At 49.4% G+C, this 18,716-nt stretch overlaps 1 protein-coding gene across 6 annotated transcripts in view; it reads right to left on the bottom strand.

The window, feature by feature from the left end:
- Window positions 1-1,368: 1,368 nt before the first annotated feature.
- Window positions 1,369-18,716, bottom strand: part of MPP2 (MAGUK p55 scaffold protein 2) — a 46,445-nt gene continuing 29,097 nt past the window's right edge. For all 6 annotated transcript variants that reach the window (XM_069543531.1, XM_069543530.1, XM_069543533.1 and 3 more), the window contains 10 exons: window positions 8,857-9,009; window positions 8,594-8,743; window positions 8,069-8,296; window positions 7,176-7,307; window positions 6,977-7,082; window positions 6,827-6,895; window positions 6,446-6,607; window positions 5,595-5,797; window positions 5,123-5,251; window positions 1,369-3,866 (listed from right to left, as the gene is read on the bottom strand). In XM_069543531.1, the coding sequence (XP_069399632.1) occupies window positions 3,690-3,866; window positions 5,123-5,251; window positions 5,595-5,797; window positions 6,446-6,607; window positions 6,827-6,895; window positions 6,977-7,082; window positions 7,176-7,307; window positions 8,069-8,296; window positions 8,594-8,743; window positions 8,857-9,009 (1,509 nt within the window). In that variant the 3' untranslated portion in view covers window positions 1,369-3,689. The remainder of the gene's footprint in view (window positions 3,867-5,122; window positions 5,252-5,594; window positions 5,798-6,445; window positions 6,608-6,826; window positions 6,896-6,976; window positions 7,083-7,175; window positions 7,308-8,068; window positions 8,297-8,593; window positions 8,744-8,856; window positions 9,010-18,716) is intronic.

Here is an 18,716-nt window from a genome sequence, read left to right on the forward strand (position 1 = left end):
AGTCGGATACATCTGGGCAGCTAACACTTTCACTTAGAATCACTTGGGGCACTTTAAAACATACTGCATCCCAGGTTCCACTCTCAGCCTCAGAGAGGCTGGTTAGACCCTGTTTCCTCTTCCAGAGCACTGAGAAAGACTACATTTCCCAGCTTCCCTTGTAATAACCCAGGAGACTAGATCCCTGAATCATTGTTAGGAGTGCCACCCCATTTCCATCAGATGTGATGTGGACAAGAAAGGAATAATAAAGTTGTTAAACTATTAAGCTGTGATGTTCTGATTGTTAGTTACAGCTGATAGCCTTTCTTGAATTTCTGATTTAATTGCTCTGGACTGGCATCCAAACAATTGTGGTTTTTTTGTTTTTTTTTTTGTTTTTTAACTCTCCAGGCAATTTTTATGGGTAGCCAGTGCTGAGAACCACTGAGGTGGAGAGGAATACAAGTGCAGAGTTGCTGGTATAGTAAAGGACTGAGTTTCCAGGGGTGCCCCAGGAGATGGGATGAAGTTTGTCCACAGTGAGAGAAAGAAGCAGGAGAGGGACCAGCGACATGAAGGGAGGACCCAAGGAGGAAAAGTTGGCTAAGAAAACATTCCCTGAGCTGGCAATGGTCAACGGACATTTTGGAACTGGCGTGTTTACTATTCGGTTCTCAGTTCTCGTCAGAGCTGTTAGGTGGGTGACGTGAGGCCCCATGGCTGCCTCCAAATCACCAGTCAAGCTGTCCCCACACTAGTCCCTGGGTGAGTGGATGCTTTGGAGATATCAAAGGAAGGGAGCCAGTTCAACATTTGGTTGTCATAGAAGGGAACAGCCAAAGCCCTTCTTGAAAATGTTCAGTGAGCATCCTGGGATCCCCTGAGGAACTCAGGTGGGAAGGAAGCTGACCCCTCAACCACACACCCATGGAGACACTGGGATGATATTTTTTTTTTTTTTTTTTTGCTGGGTTGTGTGGGATGATATTTCAACCACTCTCTATGGCCCCTACTGCTGAGCACCTAGAACCAATCCTAGCATTACCCCGGGAGAAGCCATGACACCTTACAGAGGATGAACCTGAGGTCCAGAGGAGGAGAAGAACCTGCCTAAGACCACACAGCTAGTCCTGGGTAAAGCTGAGTGGATTAGCTATGGATTCCCTGAGTTCCCCAGCCCTCATGGATGCTCATAGACTCCTGGATACAAGCCTTTAACAAGAGCATCTTCTGGGGCTGGGGAGTGTGGAACAGTGGGACATCACAGAACACAAGACATGTCACTCCAGCTTCCATTCCAGAATCATCTATGCTGCGCTCCCCCAACTCTACACCTTTCCCGAAGCCATCCACTTGATCCCAACAAAAGACAGACAGAGCCTCGAACCTTTGCTTTCACATTTAATCAAAGGAAAGAAAACCAGTCAGAGAGAAAGCTCGGGAATTAGATGGCTGAGGGATGGGACGGGGAAGGATAGCTGGGCTGGGACTGGGTATGGACAGGCGGACGGGGTCCTCATTATCCTGAGGTTCCTCAATACAAGTGTCCACAGTGGGAGGGGGGAGGAGGAGCACACACACCTGTTCCAACCCAGCCCTGGTCCCTCAAGAGGGGCTGAGGCAGGGGAGGAAGGAAGCTGTTCAGAGAGGGATGGAGACAGGAAAGGAGGGGCCCAGCCCTGACCCTCGGGTGTCACCAGAGGTGAAGATGGAGATTCACCCTGAAGAACCAGGTACCAGCTCCTGGGCATGATGTCCAGTGCCCATTCCCATTCAAGAGGATGGTCTTCTAATCAGGGTGCTCTGGAGCGTTACCAAAGGGAGGGGGGTGGCTGCCTCTATTCCCAAGTCTTCTGGGTGAGGTGGGGATGGATGGACAAAGGGCACCATGGCCCCAGGCCAGCAGGAGAACACCCATTTTCCTCCCACTCCCAGTCTCCTTGGGCTAAGGGTGAGGGGGAAGCAAGGAAGAGCTAATGGAGGATAAATTAAAAGAACCGCTGACTACGGGAAAAGAGGAAAGCAGAGGTGCATAGTGGATGCAGAGCTATGCAAATGAGATGGGAGCAGGCTTGACCGGCACATCTCACTTGTATACCTAGGCAAATGCAAATGAGATCCCTAATATAATAAATATATTTCTAACTTTGTAATAAATATTCTGTTTCTTCTCCCTCCCCTTCCCTAAGAAATGGGCACACAGTGGTTCAGGGGCCAGCTTGGGCTGACACTGCAGCGAAGACAGACTAGACACTCAGAAGAACTGGGGAGCACAAAGGCTGGGGGTAGGGATAGTGGGGGAGGTCCCCTCCAAGGACAGGTTCACCCCAGGAAAGGTCACAGAGAAGGATGAGGGATGAGATGCCGGGGGAAGTCGAGGACAGCATTCTTTTCTTAAAAGGGATTCTCCTATTTTACACAATCGCCCTCCCAAGGACTGGAGGGCAAGCATTTAGGATCAGGAGGCCAAGCCTCTGGAATCCGGGATAAGCGTCTCATAAGAAATGGGGGCTGATGGTGAGCCCCAAAAAGGGGGGCCCCCAGAGAGTAACCTCCAAAGCAAAACTACCTTTTGCTTCTCCCTTTCCCAAAACAAAGCGTGACACACACACACACACCAGTGGCGGAAACAGACCAGACACCGCCGCAAGGCGAAACAGAAGCCGCAGACTACAGGGGGAATGGCGCCCCCTGGAGTCACGCAGGGAGCCTGCTGGGGCACGAATGTCCTCCGAGCCCACACCGCATGGCCCGGCCCTCACCCCGCCTCAGCCCTCAGGCAGCCCTCATGCCACCTGGACCCGGCCAGAGAGACCAAAATGGACAGCAACGACGGACAGGGGGCCCGGACATACCCCAGCCACGGGCCACGGAGGGCTGCGAGTTCTCCCGTCACAAGTTGCAGGCTCCTCTCCTCACAGGGCTTGGCCTCCAACCCACCCCAGGGGCCCATGGCCCCTGCCAGCCTTGCCCTGCAGGGAGCAAGAGCTGCCCTGTCAGGGTCACCTTGGAGAAGTCCGTGGAGAGACTTCGGCAGTGAAAAGCTGTGGATGAGGGAAGGACAGGGACCCAGCCCCGTTCCGAGGGGGCTGAGAGCTGCACGGGTCCCTGGCTGTGGCAACTAGCTGGTGCTTCGGCTCCTTCAACCTTTGGGATGGCACCAGGATGGCACCCCCACCCGGGCCTGCCTGGTTGCCAGGGAGTCATGTACTCCCCTTGGTCACAGGGAACCAGCCTAAGACCGGCTCCTAGGCTGCAGGGGTGAGAAGTAGGAGGAGCCTAGGAATGGGGAGGGGTGGGGCCAGTCCGGAGGAGGAAAAGTGATTGGAGAGGGGACTGGTGGGAGAGGGGCAGGCAGTGTACCTACGACCACGTGTGGTCCCAAAGTAGCTTTTCTCTCCTCTGGACTGAGCATTACGGAGGTGACTCTGACACCCTCCTGGGCACGGTCTGGCCCCCAGAGAGGGACATCTGGTGGCCAATGGATGAAGGGAGTGGGCAGCACCTGGGCACAGGGGTACCCCATGAACACCCACCTCCCTGGCAGTACTCGCCTCTGCGCTGAAGCCAGATGAAGGGCCGAGACCCAGGGAGAGCCAGAGAGCCAGGGACAGGAGCTGAGGATGGGGGCTGGGGGTCACGGGTGAGAAGGGGACGGATTCAGGGTTTGGTTATGACCCAGAGAGCGGAGGTCCAGGTGAACAGGCTCAGTACACCCAGCTGACAGGCACCCACTGGGGCTCCGTGCGCAGCTTCTCCATGGCGGCCTGGAGCTCACGGAAGGTCCTCTCCAGGTTGCTGTTGACCAGGCAGAGGTCGAAGTAGTGCCCATAGCCCCTCTGGATGCGGCTGCTCTCCTCCACTGTCCGCCTCAGGTCCGCCTCCTGCCAGCACAAGCAGGCCTACCACCCGTCAGTGTCTCCCAGACACCCCCCCCCCCCAACGTAGGGGACCCAGAGCCTGTATCATCTAGGCCCTTCCCCAGAGCCCAAAGTACCAACCACTGAGGCTCAGAGCCCCTGGCTTGGGAGACAGCAGCTCCTCCCTGCATGCCCCATGGCAGCTCTCCTGTAACCATGGACAGACAGGTGGGTAGAAGGAAGGAAGGACATAACCTTCAGGAAGTGACAAGTGCAACACTGAACACTTGTAACTTGCATAATCTTCACTACAGCTCTGCAAGTAGAACTAATTATTCCAATTTAAACAGAGAAAACTCAGACACACAGAGGCCACACAGACAGCCAGTGGCCGCACAGGGTCTGCCTGACTCCAAAACCAGTCCTCCCTTCAGTCTGACTAGGCCCCCTTACCTAGGCAGCCTGAAGGGCACATCCCTGTGTGGCCCAGGACAAACCTGGTCCCAGACCCAATCCAAGTTGGTGGGGCAGAGGTGGGAGGAGAACTTGAATACTGACTTAAATAACCCCAGGCAGGAGCTCAAGGACTGGCCCAGCTTTGTCTGAGGGGCTCCAGTAGGCCTTGCTTGTGTCCGGCGGTGGAGGCGGGGCAGGGGCTTGGTGCTGCAGCCCTGGGGAGCCCAGCCCAGACCTTGCTCCTGGGCCTGCATAGTGCTCCAAACTGAGTCTGGGAGCTGCAGTACTAGATATGGCCAGCAGAGGGACCCCTGGGTTCAACTCTGCAAACCCTGCACCTGAAGAGGAAGACTGTTCTCAGGGGTCCCTGGGAGCTGAAGGGTGCCCCGGAGTCGTGCAACACCTGACTTGAAGCCTCTCCTCCATGCACAGCCTCCTCCCTGATGCTACCTGGTCCCTCCAGCCAGCCTTCCAGTCTCTAGCTTCCTCCCTCCCTTCAGCCTTTTCCCCAGCTGTCAACAGCCCACCTCTGCCCTCCGGCCCTCTGGGCTCCCTAGAGTCAGCCTTCTGTTCCCACAAAGTGGACTGGGCAGGGCCTGGCAGAAGCTCCCGTGCCCCGGACTAGCTGCGTCCCTTCATTTCCTTGCTCAGACCTCCATGTCCACACTTATAAAGTGAGAATTGTTAGTCCTACCTCACTGGGTGGGTGCCTTGGGTGGGCGCCTCTCCCCTTGCAGACACCATCTCCTTCTCTTCCTCAGCTCTGGCTGGCCCCTACTCCCAGGCAGCCACTAGGCCCCTCCCACCATACCTCAGGCCCTCACCGTGAGCTGCTTGGTGGACACTCCACTCTCCAGCGCCGCCCGGTTCATGGCCCGCAGTGTCTCAAAGTCAGGGGCCTCGATGAACACCACATAAGGGACAAACTCAGCTGTTCTCAGCACCTTTACTGCCTGCAGAAGAGGAGGGCCAGGAGTATATCCCCATGTACATCTGGGGTGATGGGGTGAGGACAGGTACCTAGGAACAGAGGAGAATGAGGTACCTGGGCTTCTAGAACATGAAACCTGGGAGTGAATGAAGAACAGCTGGCTGGTGGCTGGGATGGGGTGAACTGGAGGAAACTAGAAGAGTGGGGGTGCAGGAGGCTGAGAAAGGGGTTCTGGGTGGGCTGTGGCCCTAGCAGTAATTGAGGGGTTATACTAGGATGTGTGGAAATATATGGGGAAATACTGGGGGCAAGCAGAGTACCCAGAGAGATACTGAGCAGGCTGGGAAGGAGCGGGCCAGCAGTACCTGGGGGTTGACATCCAGCACGCACACCCGGCCAGCAGCCACCACACCCCGGATGGAGTCGATACGTGTGCCGTACAGGTTGCCCTCGTATTCACCATGTTCCAGGTATCGCCCAGCACGGATATCGGCCTCCATCTCCGCACGGGACACAAAGCTGTAACCCTGGCCTTCCCGTTCTGAGTCCTTGGGCCTCCGGGATGTGTCTAGGGGGAAGGAGGGGCCGATGGGCACAGGCAGGATGCATCATCTCAGACATAAGGGCTCGTGTTCTCTGAGAGCCAAGAACCCCTGTGCCCTCTTGCACACCTGCCCCTAGCCCTCAGCACTGGCACCTACAGACTCAAGATGTCCATATTGAGAGGACCTGCAGAGATCACTGCTCTAACCCACTGTTCATAGATGCAGAGCTGAAGCCCAGAGAGGGCAATATGCAGCCCAAAGCCACACAGCAAGGCCAAGCACACCTGGGGTCAGCACTCAGGTTCCTGCCTCTAGGAGCCAGGAGCTTTCATACCCCAGCTGCCTCTGTCACCAAGAAGCCCTGTCTTATACAAGCCCATGCACAGCTCATAGCTCTGTTTCACTATGGGCTTTCAGCAAGTGAAACGTGAGGGAAGAGGAGGCAAGGCTAGCAACGTCCACCTGGCCAATGGGTCCTGAGACAGCTCTCTGCGCCCTCCCAGCCTGCAGTTCCCACACTCACCCATAGAGGGCGCACACCCTACACCTCGCCCAAAGGTATCACTTCACCTAGGGCAGATGCCCATTTAGAGGACCAGCCCTGGCCCCCAGGGCAGCCCCTGCTCCCTCGCCCCCAACCCCCTACCAAGCAGGACCCGGTTCCCACTCACAGGGCACTGTGGTGCCGTAGCGATCTGGATCCCACATGATGAGTTTGTTCTTCAGGCTGCGGCGGCCCACGCCCTGAGCCCCAATCAGCACCAGGGTTTTCCGGCGGAAGGGGGGCATGCGGGCCACCTCCTCATAAATGAGCAGCTCATGACGGTCAAACTCTGGACACAGGGAGATGGCACTGCTCATCAGATGGAGGGGGTGCGGTTGGGCTCTCAGGGAGGCTGAGAGTAAGAGGGCTGGGGCCAACGCAGCAGGGAGAAACCAGGCAGGGCTTAGGGACAGGACTGGCAGTCTCAGAACCAAGAGATGCACCAGTTATTGATGGGGAAAAGAGGGCATTAGAAGCGGACAGGGAGAAAGGGGCGCCCAACACCCACCTGCATTCTTGGTGGTCAAATACATCATTCGCTTCTTTTTCTTTCCTGAAAGGCTGCCACATAGGGTCCCTGGCCGTAAGGAGATGGACCAGTGAGGCCAGGCAGGGCCACGTCAGATCTCAGATTTGGGGTCTTGGGGAAAGACTGTACCTGAGGTGGGTGTCAGTTCCAGGTCCCGCTTGACAAAGGCTTTCCGCTTCTCCTCCAGCAGCTGGCTGGGAATGAGCCCTGCACTGCCCCCTTCCACATGGCATGCCTAAAATGACCACGGACAGAGATCTGCCTAAGTGAACCCTCACCTCAATGACACACTATGCCTGGGGAGACTACATGGGCGACCAGCACTCACCTGCCACCAGTTGGCATCGTCCTGGTTTACAATCTGAAGCAGGTCCCCAGCACTGAAGCGCAGGCCTGCCTCCTTGCAGGGGATCAGGCTGTCTCGGGTCGGGTCATAGTCAAAATGGCATTTCACAAATACCTGGCCAGGGATTTGCCGAGAAGAGTTAAGGGCAGAAGCAGGGGAAAGCTGGAGGGGTCGGAGCCCTGTCCCGTTGCCATCCCCTATGCCCAGAGTAGGAGCTGGGAGTGTCACACAGTCCTCCTCTTTTCACAAAGATGAGAGCCTGGCACTGCCCATCTAAAGGCATGATGCCTGAAGGCCTGCCCAGCCCACCCCTAGTACCTCCCTTTGCATCCAGAACAAAAGGACTCAGAAGCACAGGGGATCTGCTCGGGCCTGGGGTATGCATGACCCGAATGCAGGATCCCTCTGTCCCCTCTACACCCTCCCCTCCCCCAGAGGAGAGGGCTTTGACAAAAAGCCAGACAACCAATAGAAGAGATGGGCAGAGGAGCGAGACCTCCACAATCCACCAGCCAGGAGGCAGCTGTATGGGACACGGGACCACCCGACGCTGAGCACCCTCATACACATAGGCACATAGTGGGCTGCGGGCGATGCAGGAATTCACTTGTACACTTGGTACCCCAGGCTTTAGATGTGCGCATGTCCCTTGCACATGTGCATGAGTGCTCAAGACCAGGGCAAGCATGCAAGCGTGTTCACAAGGTGCACAGACCTGTATGTGGCTGGATCTGCCAGGTCCCGCCCCCTCTTGCCCTGAGCACACTGATTGGAGAGGAGCCGCTCCCACCCCGAGGCCGGTGACCCTGGCGGGTGGGAGGCTCAGCCACCCCCTGGGTCTTGTGCTGGGGGTAGAGCTTGGTGCAGGGGCCCACCTGGCGGGGCAGATGGGGCTCCTGGTAGCTGGGCAAGATCTTGAGGATGACGCTGCCGCTGGCGCTGCGCAGGAGCTCCTGCAGCGCGCGAGGGTCACTGCCTACCGGCTGCCCGTTCACCTCCTTGATGATGTCGCCCACGTGTAGGAGTCCTTGCTGGGCCACCATGCCCCCATGCAGAATGCGGGCGATCACCAACTCGCCACCCTCCACGCGGAATGTCACGCCCTGGGAGACGGAGGGCAGGCTCCAGGTCAGAATCTTCAAATGCGTGTCCTAGGAGCCCCTCCATTCTACCCTTCCACCTCCACCCTCATGGCCACTTTCTCTGCCATACTCTCCCCAAACTCTTCACCTCCAGGAGCACTAAAGGGCCAAAAGTGGGCAGAACAGAGATGTGTGCGCCCGACCCTGGACAAAGCTGACCTTGTCTTCAGACCTCCCCTGACCGGACTTGATCCCGCTGCTTACTCGTAACACCCTCCCCCCGAAGATTCCCTCTCTGGCGCGGCCGGGCATCCTCACCAGATGCTCTCCAGCTGTTTTGCGGATGCCCACCATGCGCACAGCGTCAGGAGGCACAGGCTGGTTGCTGAATGTGGGGTCCAGGCCAGGGCTAGGGGGTGGTGTCTCATAGGTCTTTGAGGCCACAGAGTCGTGCGTCTCCAGGAGGGACTGGAGAGATGGGAGGAAGAGGAGGAACCATGGGGAAGTGCCCTGAGGTCCCTTCCCATCCCAGTCCTAACTTCCCGATGGCCCCAGCCCGGGAACCTGGGAGAGGGCCAAACCTGGAAGTGGGGCTCCTGGAGGATGCGGGCCAGCTCGGCTGCGGTGCTGCTCTGCTCCGCCAGCTGCGCCAGGTCCCGCAGGATTTCCTGCACCAGCTCCAGGTTGTTGTCCCGCACTGCCTCCAGCTTCGTCTCCTCCAGCCGCTCATGGGCCTGGGGGTGGGGGTGGAGCAGGTGAGGTCTGATGCCTCCCCAAGGGCCCCAGGGTACCAAGCCATGCCCCATCCTCCATTCCCAGGCATCTTCCCACCCCCAGATCCGGACTTTAGACCCTACCGACAGTGCTGCTCGTGGTATTAGCCTCAGAGCCTCACTCATTGAGATATAAGCACACTCACAAATACGCACATGTGCCCTGCTATCTCCTTTCTCCCCCAAAAGCAATTGGGACCCAGTTTAGGGAAGAGAGAATCCAAAAGATAAAACCTCATTGCCATCTCTTGCCACAGAGAGCCATTAAAGTCATCAAACTGTCCCCAGCCACCAGAACTCCATAAGCATCTGAGTTCAAGGACACCTTCTCCCACCCAACATCATGGTAGGGTGGGGTGTTGGACACCCCATGGCCCAGGATAAGGAAGCCAGGGAAGTGGAGTAGCTTGTCCAGGATCACAGGGACTCATACCTGGGTCTCCAAGCCTTGAGCTCAGTGTTCCCAGTGAGGAAAGGGACAAGATGTCAGGACACGGCACCAGGAGAGGGCTCTGAACCTACTTGTTGCTCTACTGACTCTGGGCTCCATGAGAAAAGGGAAAAGGAAGTCTCTGCCAGTGACCAGCCCAGCAGGGAGAGTTATGTCAAGCGTGAAGAAAAGAGTCCCCTTTCAAGGATATATATGGAGACTTTCTTTGCCATCTGAATCATTTGGAAGATAGTTGCAGAGACAAAGTACTTCACCCCAAAGTACTTCAACATGCATCTCCTAAGAACAAACAGGAGATCTGGTATATAAACTATAATAACATTATCACAGGCAAGAAACTCAACATTTGCACACCAAGATAATATTATCTAATAGATAGTCCATGTTCATGTCACTATTGCCTTAAACATATTCTATAGGGCTTTATTTTTCTGATCCACAGTCTAATCAATATCAGATGTTAACTTAGGTTGTCATATCCTCTTAATTTCCTTTAACCTAGAACAGACCCTTTAGTCTTTCAGAACATTTTTAAAGAGTCCAGGTCAGTAGTTTGTGGAGTGCCCCACAGCTGGATTTATCTGTTGTTTCTACATGCTTAGACTCAAGTTAATCTTCGTGGCAAGAGTTCTATATAAGTGATCTTAAGGTTTCTCCACACTTTGAGACCATGTGACTATTCAGTTCCCAATAATCATTCACTGATGGATTTAGTCTCCATTTATGGCTTTTGCCTGAATCAATTGTTATTATGTCAGGGTTGCAAAATAGTCATTATCTAACCCCATTATTCCTTCCACATGCATTAGCTGGCGCTCTATTAGAAGAAAGAGCTTTTCCTTTCCCCTCCCACTCCTCCTCCTTCTCTCTCGTTCTGCATCACTATGAACTTTTTTATTCAGTGTGTTCTAATCCATCATCATTGGTATCTTCATTGTCTCAGTCTGCCCCAAATTTGTTCAGGGGAGTCTGCAGCGCGCCTTTTGACTTGTTCCCATTATGAGCACCTTCTTCCTTCCATCACCAGCTCACCTTGTACTTTCCCTACTCCAGATGTGGAATCAGCAATTTCCCCAAGGAAACCTGATTCCTTTTGCTGGGGAATGGTATTCAGAAGCCAAGATCTGGGCACTCAGTGCTCGCTGATTCTGGGTGTCATTACTTCAGTAGACGTTAGCTAATACTGACTGTTCTAATTAAAATCTAACTCTACCTGATTTTCCTTGCCTTCTCCTATTCCATATTTGTATCTCCCTTCTCCTTTGGTGAGAATTTTCTCCCAAGAACTTTAATATATTTACTTATTTATTCAGTCCTTCAATGTTCAGAAAGTTTCAGAATTGCTAAACTATTGCTACCTATCACCTTAGGTATCACCTTCTGTATATTTTACCCAAGTAAAAATCAAGATTTATCTGCATTCTTTTTGTCCCCAGAATAGTTTTTAAAAACTTACAGTGTTAATGTAAATATTCTATATCTGGGCTGTCTACTGTGGTAGCAACTAGCCACATGTGGCTGTTGAGAAATGTGACTAGTACAACTACGAAACTGAATTTTTAATTTTATATCAGCATTTTAGCTTAAGTATTTTAATTTAAGTAAAGTATTTAAATAAGTACCCACATGGGGCTGGCTAGTGGCTACTAATATTAAATAGTACAGGCTTACTAAATATCCCACTTAAGGCATATAGTCAGAAATTTGTGAAGTTACTTAATTCCTTTTTCTGTTCTGCTAACAATTTGATGGGAAATAGATGGGGAAACAGTGGAAGCAGTGTCAGACTTTATTTTCTTGGGCTCCAAAATCACTGCAGATGGTGACTGCAGCTATGAAATTAAAAGACGCTTACTCCTTGGAAGAAAAGTTATGACCAACCTAGATAGCATATCGAAAAGCAGAGACATTGCTTTGCCAACAAACTGTGAAAGTGTAGTCACTCAGTCATGTCCGACTCTTTGCAACCCCATGGACTGTAGCCTACGAGGCTTCTCCCTCCATGGGATTCTCCAGGCAAGAGTACTGGAGTGGGTTGCCATTTCTTTCTCCAGGGGATCTTCCCAACCAAGGGATCAAACCCAGGTCTCCTGCATTCCAGGTAGACACTTTAACCTCTGAGCCACCAGAGAAGTCCGACAAAGGTCCGTCTAATCAAGGCTATGGTTTTTTCCAGTGGTCATGTATGGATGTGAGAGTTGGACTGTAAAGAAGGCTGAGTGCCAAAGAATTGATGCTTTTGAACTGTGGTGTTGGAGAAGACTCTTGAGAGTCCCTTGGACTGCAAGGAGATCCAACCAGTCCATTCTGAAGGAGATCAGCCCTGGGATTTCTTTGGAGGGAATGATGCTGAAGCTGAAACTCCAGTACTTTGGCCACCTCATGTGAAGAGTTGACTCATTGGAAAAGACTCTGATGCTGGGAGGGATTAGGTGCAGGAGGAGAAGGGGACAACAGAGGATGAGATGGCTGGATGGCATCACTGACTCGATGGATGCGGAGTCTGAGTAAACTCTGGGAGTTGGTGATGGACAGGGAGGCCTGGCGTGCTGTGATTCATGGGGTCGCAAAGAGTCGGACACGACTGAGTGACTGAACTGAACTGAACAATTTGATATATGAATGGATTCACTTATCTGCACTTAATTTCAGGGTTAGATTTTTTTCACTTTTTAAATATAATCTTATTTTTAATATGTACAACATTCACATGGCTGCAATCTTAAATCTGTATAAAAAGTAAACTCGAAAAGTCTTATTTCCATCTCCATCCCTTCTACTACATTCATACCAACACTCTAAAAGGCATCATTTTCATTAGTTTCTGGTTTATTCAGTCTGCGTTTTTCCTTAAAAAATAAATAAATATTTCCCTTTCTCTCTTATATAAAAGCTATGTATACTCTTTGATACTTTGGGTTTTTTGTTTAAGAAGTGGTTTGGTTTGTTGTTTGGGTTTCTTTTTGCTGTTTGTTCTTGGTTTTGGGCTGCACCACACAGCATGCAGGATTTTAGTTCCTCAACCAGGGATCAAACCCATGCAATGGAAACAAGGTTTCTTAACCACTAGACCACCAGTGAAGGCCCTGTTTTTTCATTTAACAATATGTTCTGGAATCACTCTGTGCTGCTCCATGGAGATCTTCCTTTATTATCATCTTTCCATCACTGCATTTGCCTGATTTCATGACTGGAGTACCATAAGTTATTCAACGACTCTCCATAGGTATGGAGGTTGTTTCTAATATCTTACTATTGCAAATAAAACTGCAGTGAATAGCCTTGGCATAGCCATTCCATATTCGTGGAGTAGATCTTTCATGTAAATTCCTAGAAGTCTTGCTGGGTCAAGCAGTAAATAAATACGTGGTTTTGTTAGATACTGACAAACTCCCCTCCATGGGGCTTGTGCCACTTTGTCTTCCCACCAGCATTAGAAGAGAAACTTTCCTGAAGCCTTGCCACCAGAGTGTGTGATCAAACCCTTGAATTTCTGCCAATCACATAGATGAGAAGCCATCTCTCAGTGGGGCTTAATTTGCATTTTGCTTATTATGAGCAAAGCTGAGCATCTCTTCATATGTTTAAAGGCCATCTGTATATCTTTTTCTGTGATCTGTCTGTTCACATCTCCTGCCAATTTTTCCATCAGATCTTGTTTTTTCTTTTTCTCACTTCTTAAAACATTCTCTATATTAAGAAGATATGCCCTTTATCTGTAATACCTCTTGCAAATATTTTCCCCCAGTTTGTCATTTATCTTTTGACTCAGCTTATGTTTTTTTGTCACTGCAAAAACTATGTATTTAATTTAGTTAAATTTATTAATATTTTATGCATCCAAATTTCGAGGCATAGTTTAAAAAAAAAAAGGCTTTCCTTTACACACAGATCCATGTTATCTTCTAGGATGTATATAGTTTGTTTTTTCGATCTCTGACCTGCTTGGAAGTTTATTCTGATGAATGGTGTGAAGTATGGATCTGCTTTGACATCTTTCCAAATGACTGTCTAGGTATTACAACACCATTTAAAAAAAATCTGTAAGAAAATTATTGCTTAACTTTCTATGTGTAATAATGGTAGTGCAAATATTTTTGAAGAACTTTTAACTACAAATATTGAAATACAGATAAAATTATATCTGAAACTTGCTTCAAAATAATTCAAGAGAGAGAGAAGGAGGTGGAGGTATGGATGAAACAAGATTGTTCTTGAGTTGTTCAAGGTTGAAGTAGGGCAATGGATGATAGGGGTTCTGGAAACATTTTTTAAAATTTCTGTAACAGAAAGTTTTTCAAGTGCATAAGATGAGGAAATTTTAACATCTCATAAGGATACTCCGAGGAGTTGATGAGACGGACACAGTGCCTGGCACACAGCAGTTGCTCAATTAAGGCTCCTTTTCTGCCTTCTCTACCCTAAACAGCTTCCCATTTAGGGGGGCCCCTAAATCATCCTCCCTGGGAGGGCAGCCTTTCAGACTGACTCCCACAGCCCGGCTGGACAGAGCGTTCCTGCTGGGGAAACAGACAACTGAAGGGGCAAAGAAGTAGTACTCGGAGACCTGTTATGCCTTGATGATCCTCAGAAGCCAGAGGGCAGAGAAATGCCCCAGCAGTTTCTACCAAATGCTGTGTGATCTTCAGTCATTAACTCAGCACAGCCCACGGAGGACCTGGTTCTGTTACCAGTGTCTAGACAATGCTAAGAGCCCAGGACCCCAGGAACCATGTTTCAAGAATAAACGAAGGCACTCAGACCTGCAGCCCCCTCACCATGGCAACTCCGGCCAGACTCCTTCCAGTTAATGGGGGCTAGCTCTGGCCCAGGTGACATGAGCAGCCTAGAGATTGTCCATTTTAGCTTTAGCATCTTCTGCTCTATGGATGAGGGCATCAAGTTTCCCAAGGAGCCCTGACCTAACCAAGCAGGAAGCCAGTGTGTCTTCCAAGTCATTACCTCCCATCTTTTACTTAATGACCCCTCCCCCTAGGCTGATCCCTTCCTACCCCTGTGGCTGCCCCTGGAGATCTTCCCCACAGACAGAAGAACACAACTCTCCAAGCTCAGCCTTCATGGGCCAGAGGAAACTTGAAACATTTAATCATTCCTATACAAAAGAAACACTACCAGCAGGCTGATTGACCAATACTGAGGACACCCAACATATATCACAATTTGCAACACTCTTTCCGGGACTTTGAGAACTCAGAATTGGATTAATCATATCCTTCATTCATGACATGTTCTCATCCTTGGTTCCTGCATGACTTCTTTTTAGTTAGCTGCTATTAAACTGGCTTCCAGAAAAACATCTATTTCTCCTTTATTGACTATGCCAAAGCCTCTGACTCTGTGGATCACAATAAACTGTGGAAACTTCTGAAAGAGATGGGAATACCAGACCACCTGACCTGCCTCTTGAGAAACCTGTATGCAGGTCAGGAAGCAACAGTTAGAACTGGACATGGAACAACAGACTGGTTCCAAATAGGAAAAGGAGTACGTCAAGGCTGTATATTATCACCCTGCTTATTTAACTTCTATGCAGAGTACATCATGAGAAATGCTGGGCTGGAAGAAGCACAAGCTGGAATCAAGATTGCCGGGAGAAATATTAATAACCGCAGATATGCAGATGATACCACCCTTATGGCAGAAAGTGAAGAGGAACTCAAAAGCCTCTTGATGAAAGTGAAAGAGGAGAGTGAAAAAGTTGGCTTAAAGCTCAACATTCAGAAAACGAAGATCATGGCATCTGGTCCCATCACTTCATGGCAAATAGATGGGGAAACAGTGGAAACAGTGTCAGACTTAATTTTTTGGGGCTCCAAAATCACTGCAGATGGTGACTGCAGCCATGAAATTAAAAGACGCTTACTCCTTGGAAGGAAAGTTATGACCAACCTAGATAGCATATTCAAAAGCAGAGACATTACTTTGCCCACAAAGGTCCATCTAGTCAAGGCTATGGTTTTTCCTGTGGTCATGTATGGATGTGAGAGTTGGACTGTGAAGAAGACCGAGCGCCAAAGAATTGATGCTTTTGAACTATGGTGTTGGAGAAGACTCTTGAGAGTCCCTTGGACTGCAAGGAGATCCAACCAGTCCATTCTAAAGGAGATCGGTCCTGGGTGTTTTTTGGAAGGAATGATGCTAAAGCTGAAACTCCAGTACTTTGGCCACCTCATGTGAAGGGTTGACTCACTGGAAAAGACTCTGATGTTGGGAGGGATTGGGGGCAAGAGGAGAAGGGGGCGACAGAGGATAAGATGGCTGGATGGCATCACTGACTCAATGGACGTGAGTTTGAGTGAACTCCGGAAGTTGGTGATGGACAAGGAGGCCTGGCGTGCTGCGATTCATGGGGTCACAAAGAGTCAGACACAACTGAGCAACTGAACTGAACTGAACTGAACTGAAACTGTGTACTTTTGTAATAATATAACAAGGATGCAAGAACCCACCACTTAAACCATAAATAAGGATCTTGACACTATCCTACATCTAAGCACATGTCCCCCACACCCATCCACCCACCTCCCCCACTCAGAAACCACATCTTGATTCCCTGTGTTCATCATGCCCTGGCTTCTCATTTTATATAGTTTTATTGTATCTATAGATATTAAATATATTCCTAAAATAAGTACTGTTTTTAGTTATTTTTACCTTTTAAAAAAAGGGAATTGTGCTATATATAATTCCCAAAGGCCTGATTTTTTTAACTTATTATTAAGTAAAAAACTATTTCACTTACAATTTTTTTGCAAAAATTTGTTATTTTTCATATTAAGTGAAAACATATTCACTTAATATTATTTTCCATTTAATGTCATTTTGCTATGATCCATTCTTTTTGCCCATATCCCATTAGTTTGTTCATTTTAATGGCTATATTATATTCCATCATGTGCCTATGCCATATTTGATTCATCTCCTCTCTCTCTGAGAGGCCTCCGGGTCATTTCAGGTTTTTACCATTCCAAATGGCAATGAACAAAACTACTATGAATACTCTGGTCTGTGTCTCCTGTTGCACACATGAGAGTTTCTCGCAGAAGCAGAATTGCTGGGCCATAGGAAGTACTGACTGAAGCAACTTAGCAGCAGCAGCAGGAAGTACCGAGGGCTCAGTCATGTCTGACTCTTTGCAACCCCATGGACTGTAGCCCGCCCAGCTCCTCTGTCCATGGAATTCTCCAGGCAAGAATACGGAGTGGGTAGCCATTCCCTTCTCCAATGTATGAAAGTGAAAGTGAAGTCGCTCAGTCGTATCTGACTCTTCGCGACCCCATGGACTGCACCCCACCAGGCTCCTCCATCTATGGGAGTTTCCAGGCAAGAGTACTGGAGTGGGGTGCCATTGCCTTCTCCGCACATGGAATAGTCCCCAAAACAGGCAATGTTTGGGATCATAAAACAAATCTCAAATGATTCCATTTCTTAAACATTTAGTCATATCTAATATGTTCTCTGACACATGGAGTTAAATTAGTAACCAATGCTTACAATAGCCAAGACATGGAAGCAACTTAAGTGTCCATTAATAGATGAATGGATAAACATGTGGCACATATAAACAACAGAATATTACTCAGTCATAAAAAAAAAAACCAATGCCATTTGCAGCAACATGGATGAATCTAGAGATTATCACACTAAGTGAAGTTAAGTTAAACAAAGACAAATATTAGATGATGTCACTTATATGTGGAATCTTAAAAAATCTGACAAATGAACTGATTTACAAAACAGAAACAGACTCATAGACATAGAAAACAACCTTATGGTTATTGGAGGGGAAGGGGAGCAGAGATAAATTGGGAACTATGGGATTAATAGACACACACTACCATGCAAAAAACAGATAAAGAACAAGGATTTACTGCATAGCAAAGGAAACTATGTTCAATATCTTGTAATGAATAACTATAATGAAAAAGAATAAAAAAGAATTAGAGATATACATAGTGAGATAGATAAAACTGAATCACTTTGCTGTACACCTAGAACTATCACAATATTGTAAATCAATTATACTTCAATAGACATCTCATTTAAATGTCAAAATGATGGTAAGAGTAACAGTATAAAGGCCATTTTCTCAATAAAGAATCTGAGGCTTTAGCAGGTAAAATGAATTCCTTTTCACAAACTCCTGGGTGTAGAGCAGAGATGCAAGTCAAAGTTTCCTGAGCACCCCCACAGCTGTGGTGTCACTATCTGGGCGCCGGTTTTTAGAAAGTGTTCTCTTGCACAGCACACACTATAATATTAGGAGCACGAGGGCCCACACCAGGATAGCAGTTTTGAATTTCTGTGGTAACCATTTGCTTAATTCTGCTCTGAAAAATCACCCTCAGCACAGCACACCCTCAAGCTCCTTACAGACCAGAAACTTGGGCCAGGTTCATACCCGGCTGATGGAAGAGCTAGTTCTTAATCCCAAATCTGCCAGCTCCCCATGCAGAGCCAGATGTAAACTGCAAATGCAGAAACACGCCACAGCCTTTCCTTGGAAAACTTTTCCCTCCACCTTTCCACTCCAACTTCTCTGATCAGGAGACAGAATTCCCACTTGAAGCCCAGGCTCATAATTAAGTAATTCAAAATCTGAAAGTAATTCAAAATCTGAAAGCATGGTGAGCCAGAAGGTAAAGGGACTCTTCCACCTGAATTTGGTCACATGATTTGCTTTGGCCAATGAGATGTAAAAGCAGAGGCTTGAAAAGTGCCTAGGACTGGGGGCTGGTCTTTCATTACTGCTGAGACCACCATGTGAAGCAACCTGGGCCACGCTCCTAGAGAATGAGAGACCACACTGTCCCAGACAGTGCAGCCTTCCCAGCTGCGTCACCAGTCACATGACTGAGGCTGTCCAACCCCATCCCAACTGAGCAAGCCCAGACCAGAAAACCACCCAGTCAATCCACAAAATCACGAGACACAAGTCACACCACTATGCTGTGGGGTAGTTTGTTACACAGCAAAAGCTAACTGATGCACTAGGCTCCCCACCATGTCCCCTGGTCAGAGTCTCCATCTTGGTGACCCTCCTGGCCCCCCATTCTTTTAAGACCCTGCCTTTCTTTGCCAACTATCTCACCTTCCCACCACCACCACCACAGGACTGGCTCTTCCCTCTGAATTCCAGTCCAATGGCCAAACTCTTCCATATCCATGACCTCCCCTCTCCTGACCACAACTCTGA

This window comes from Ovis canadensis, chromosome 11 (assembly GCF_042477335.2).
Source record: "Ovis canadensis isolate MfBH-ARS-UI-01 breed Bighorn chromosome 11, ARS-UI_OviCan_v2, whole genome shotgun sequence".
NCBI classification, from domain to species: Eukaryota; Metazoa; Chordata; class Mammalia; order Artiodactyla; family Bovidae; genus Ovis; species Ovis canadensis.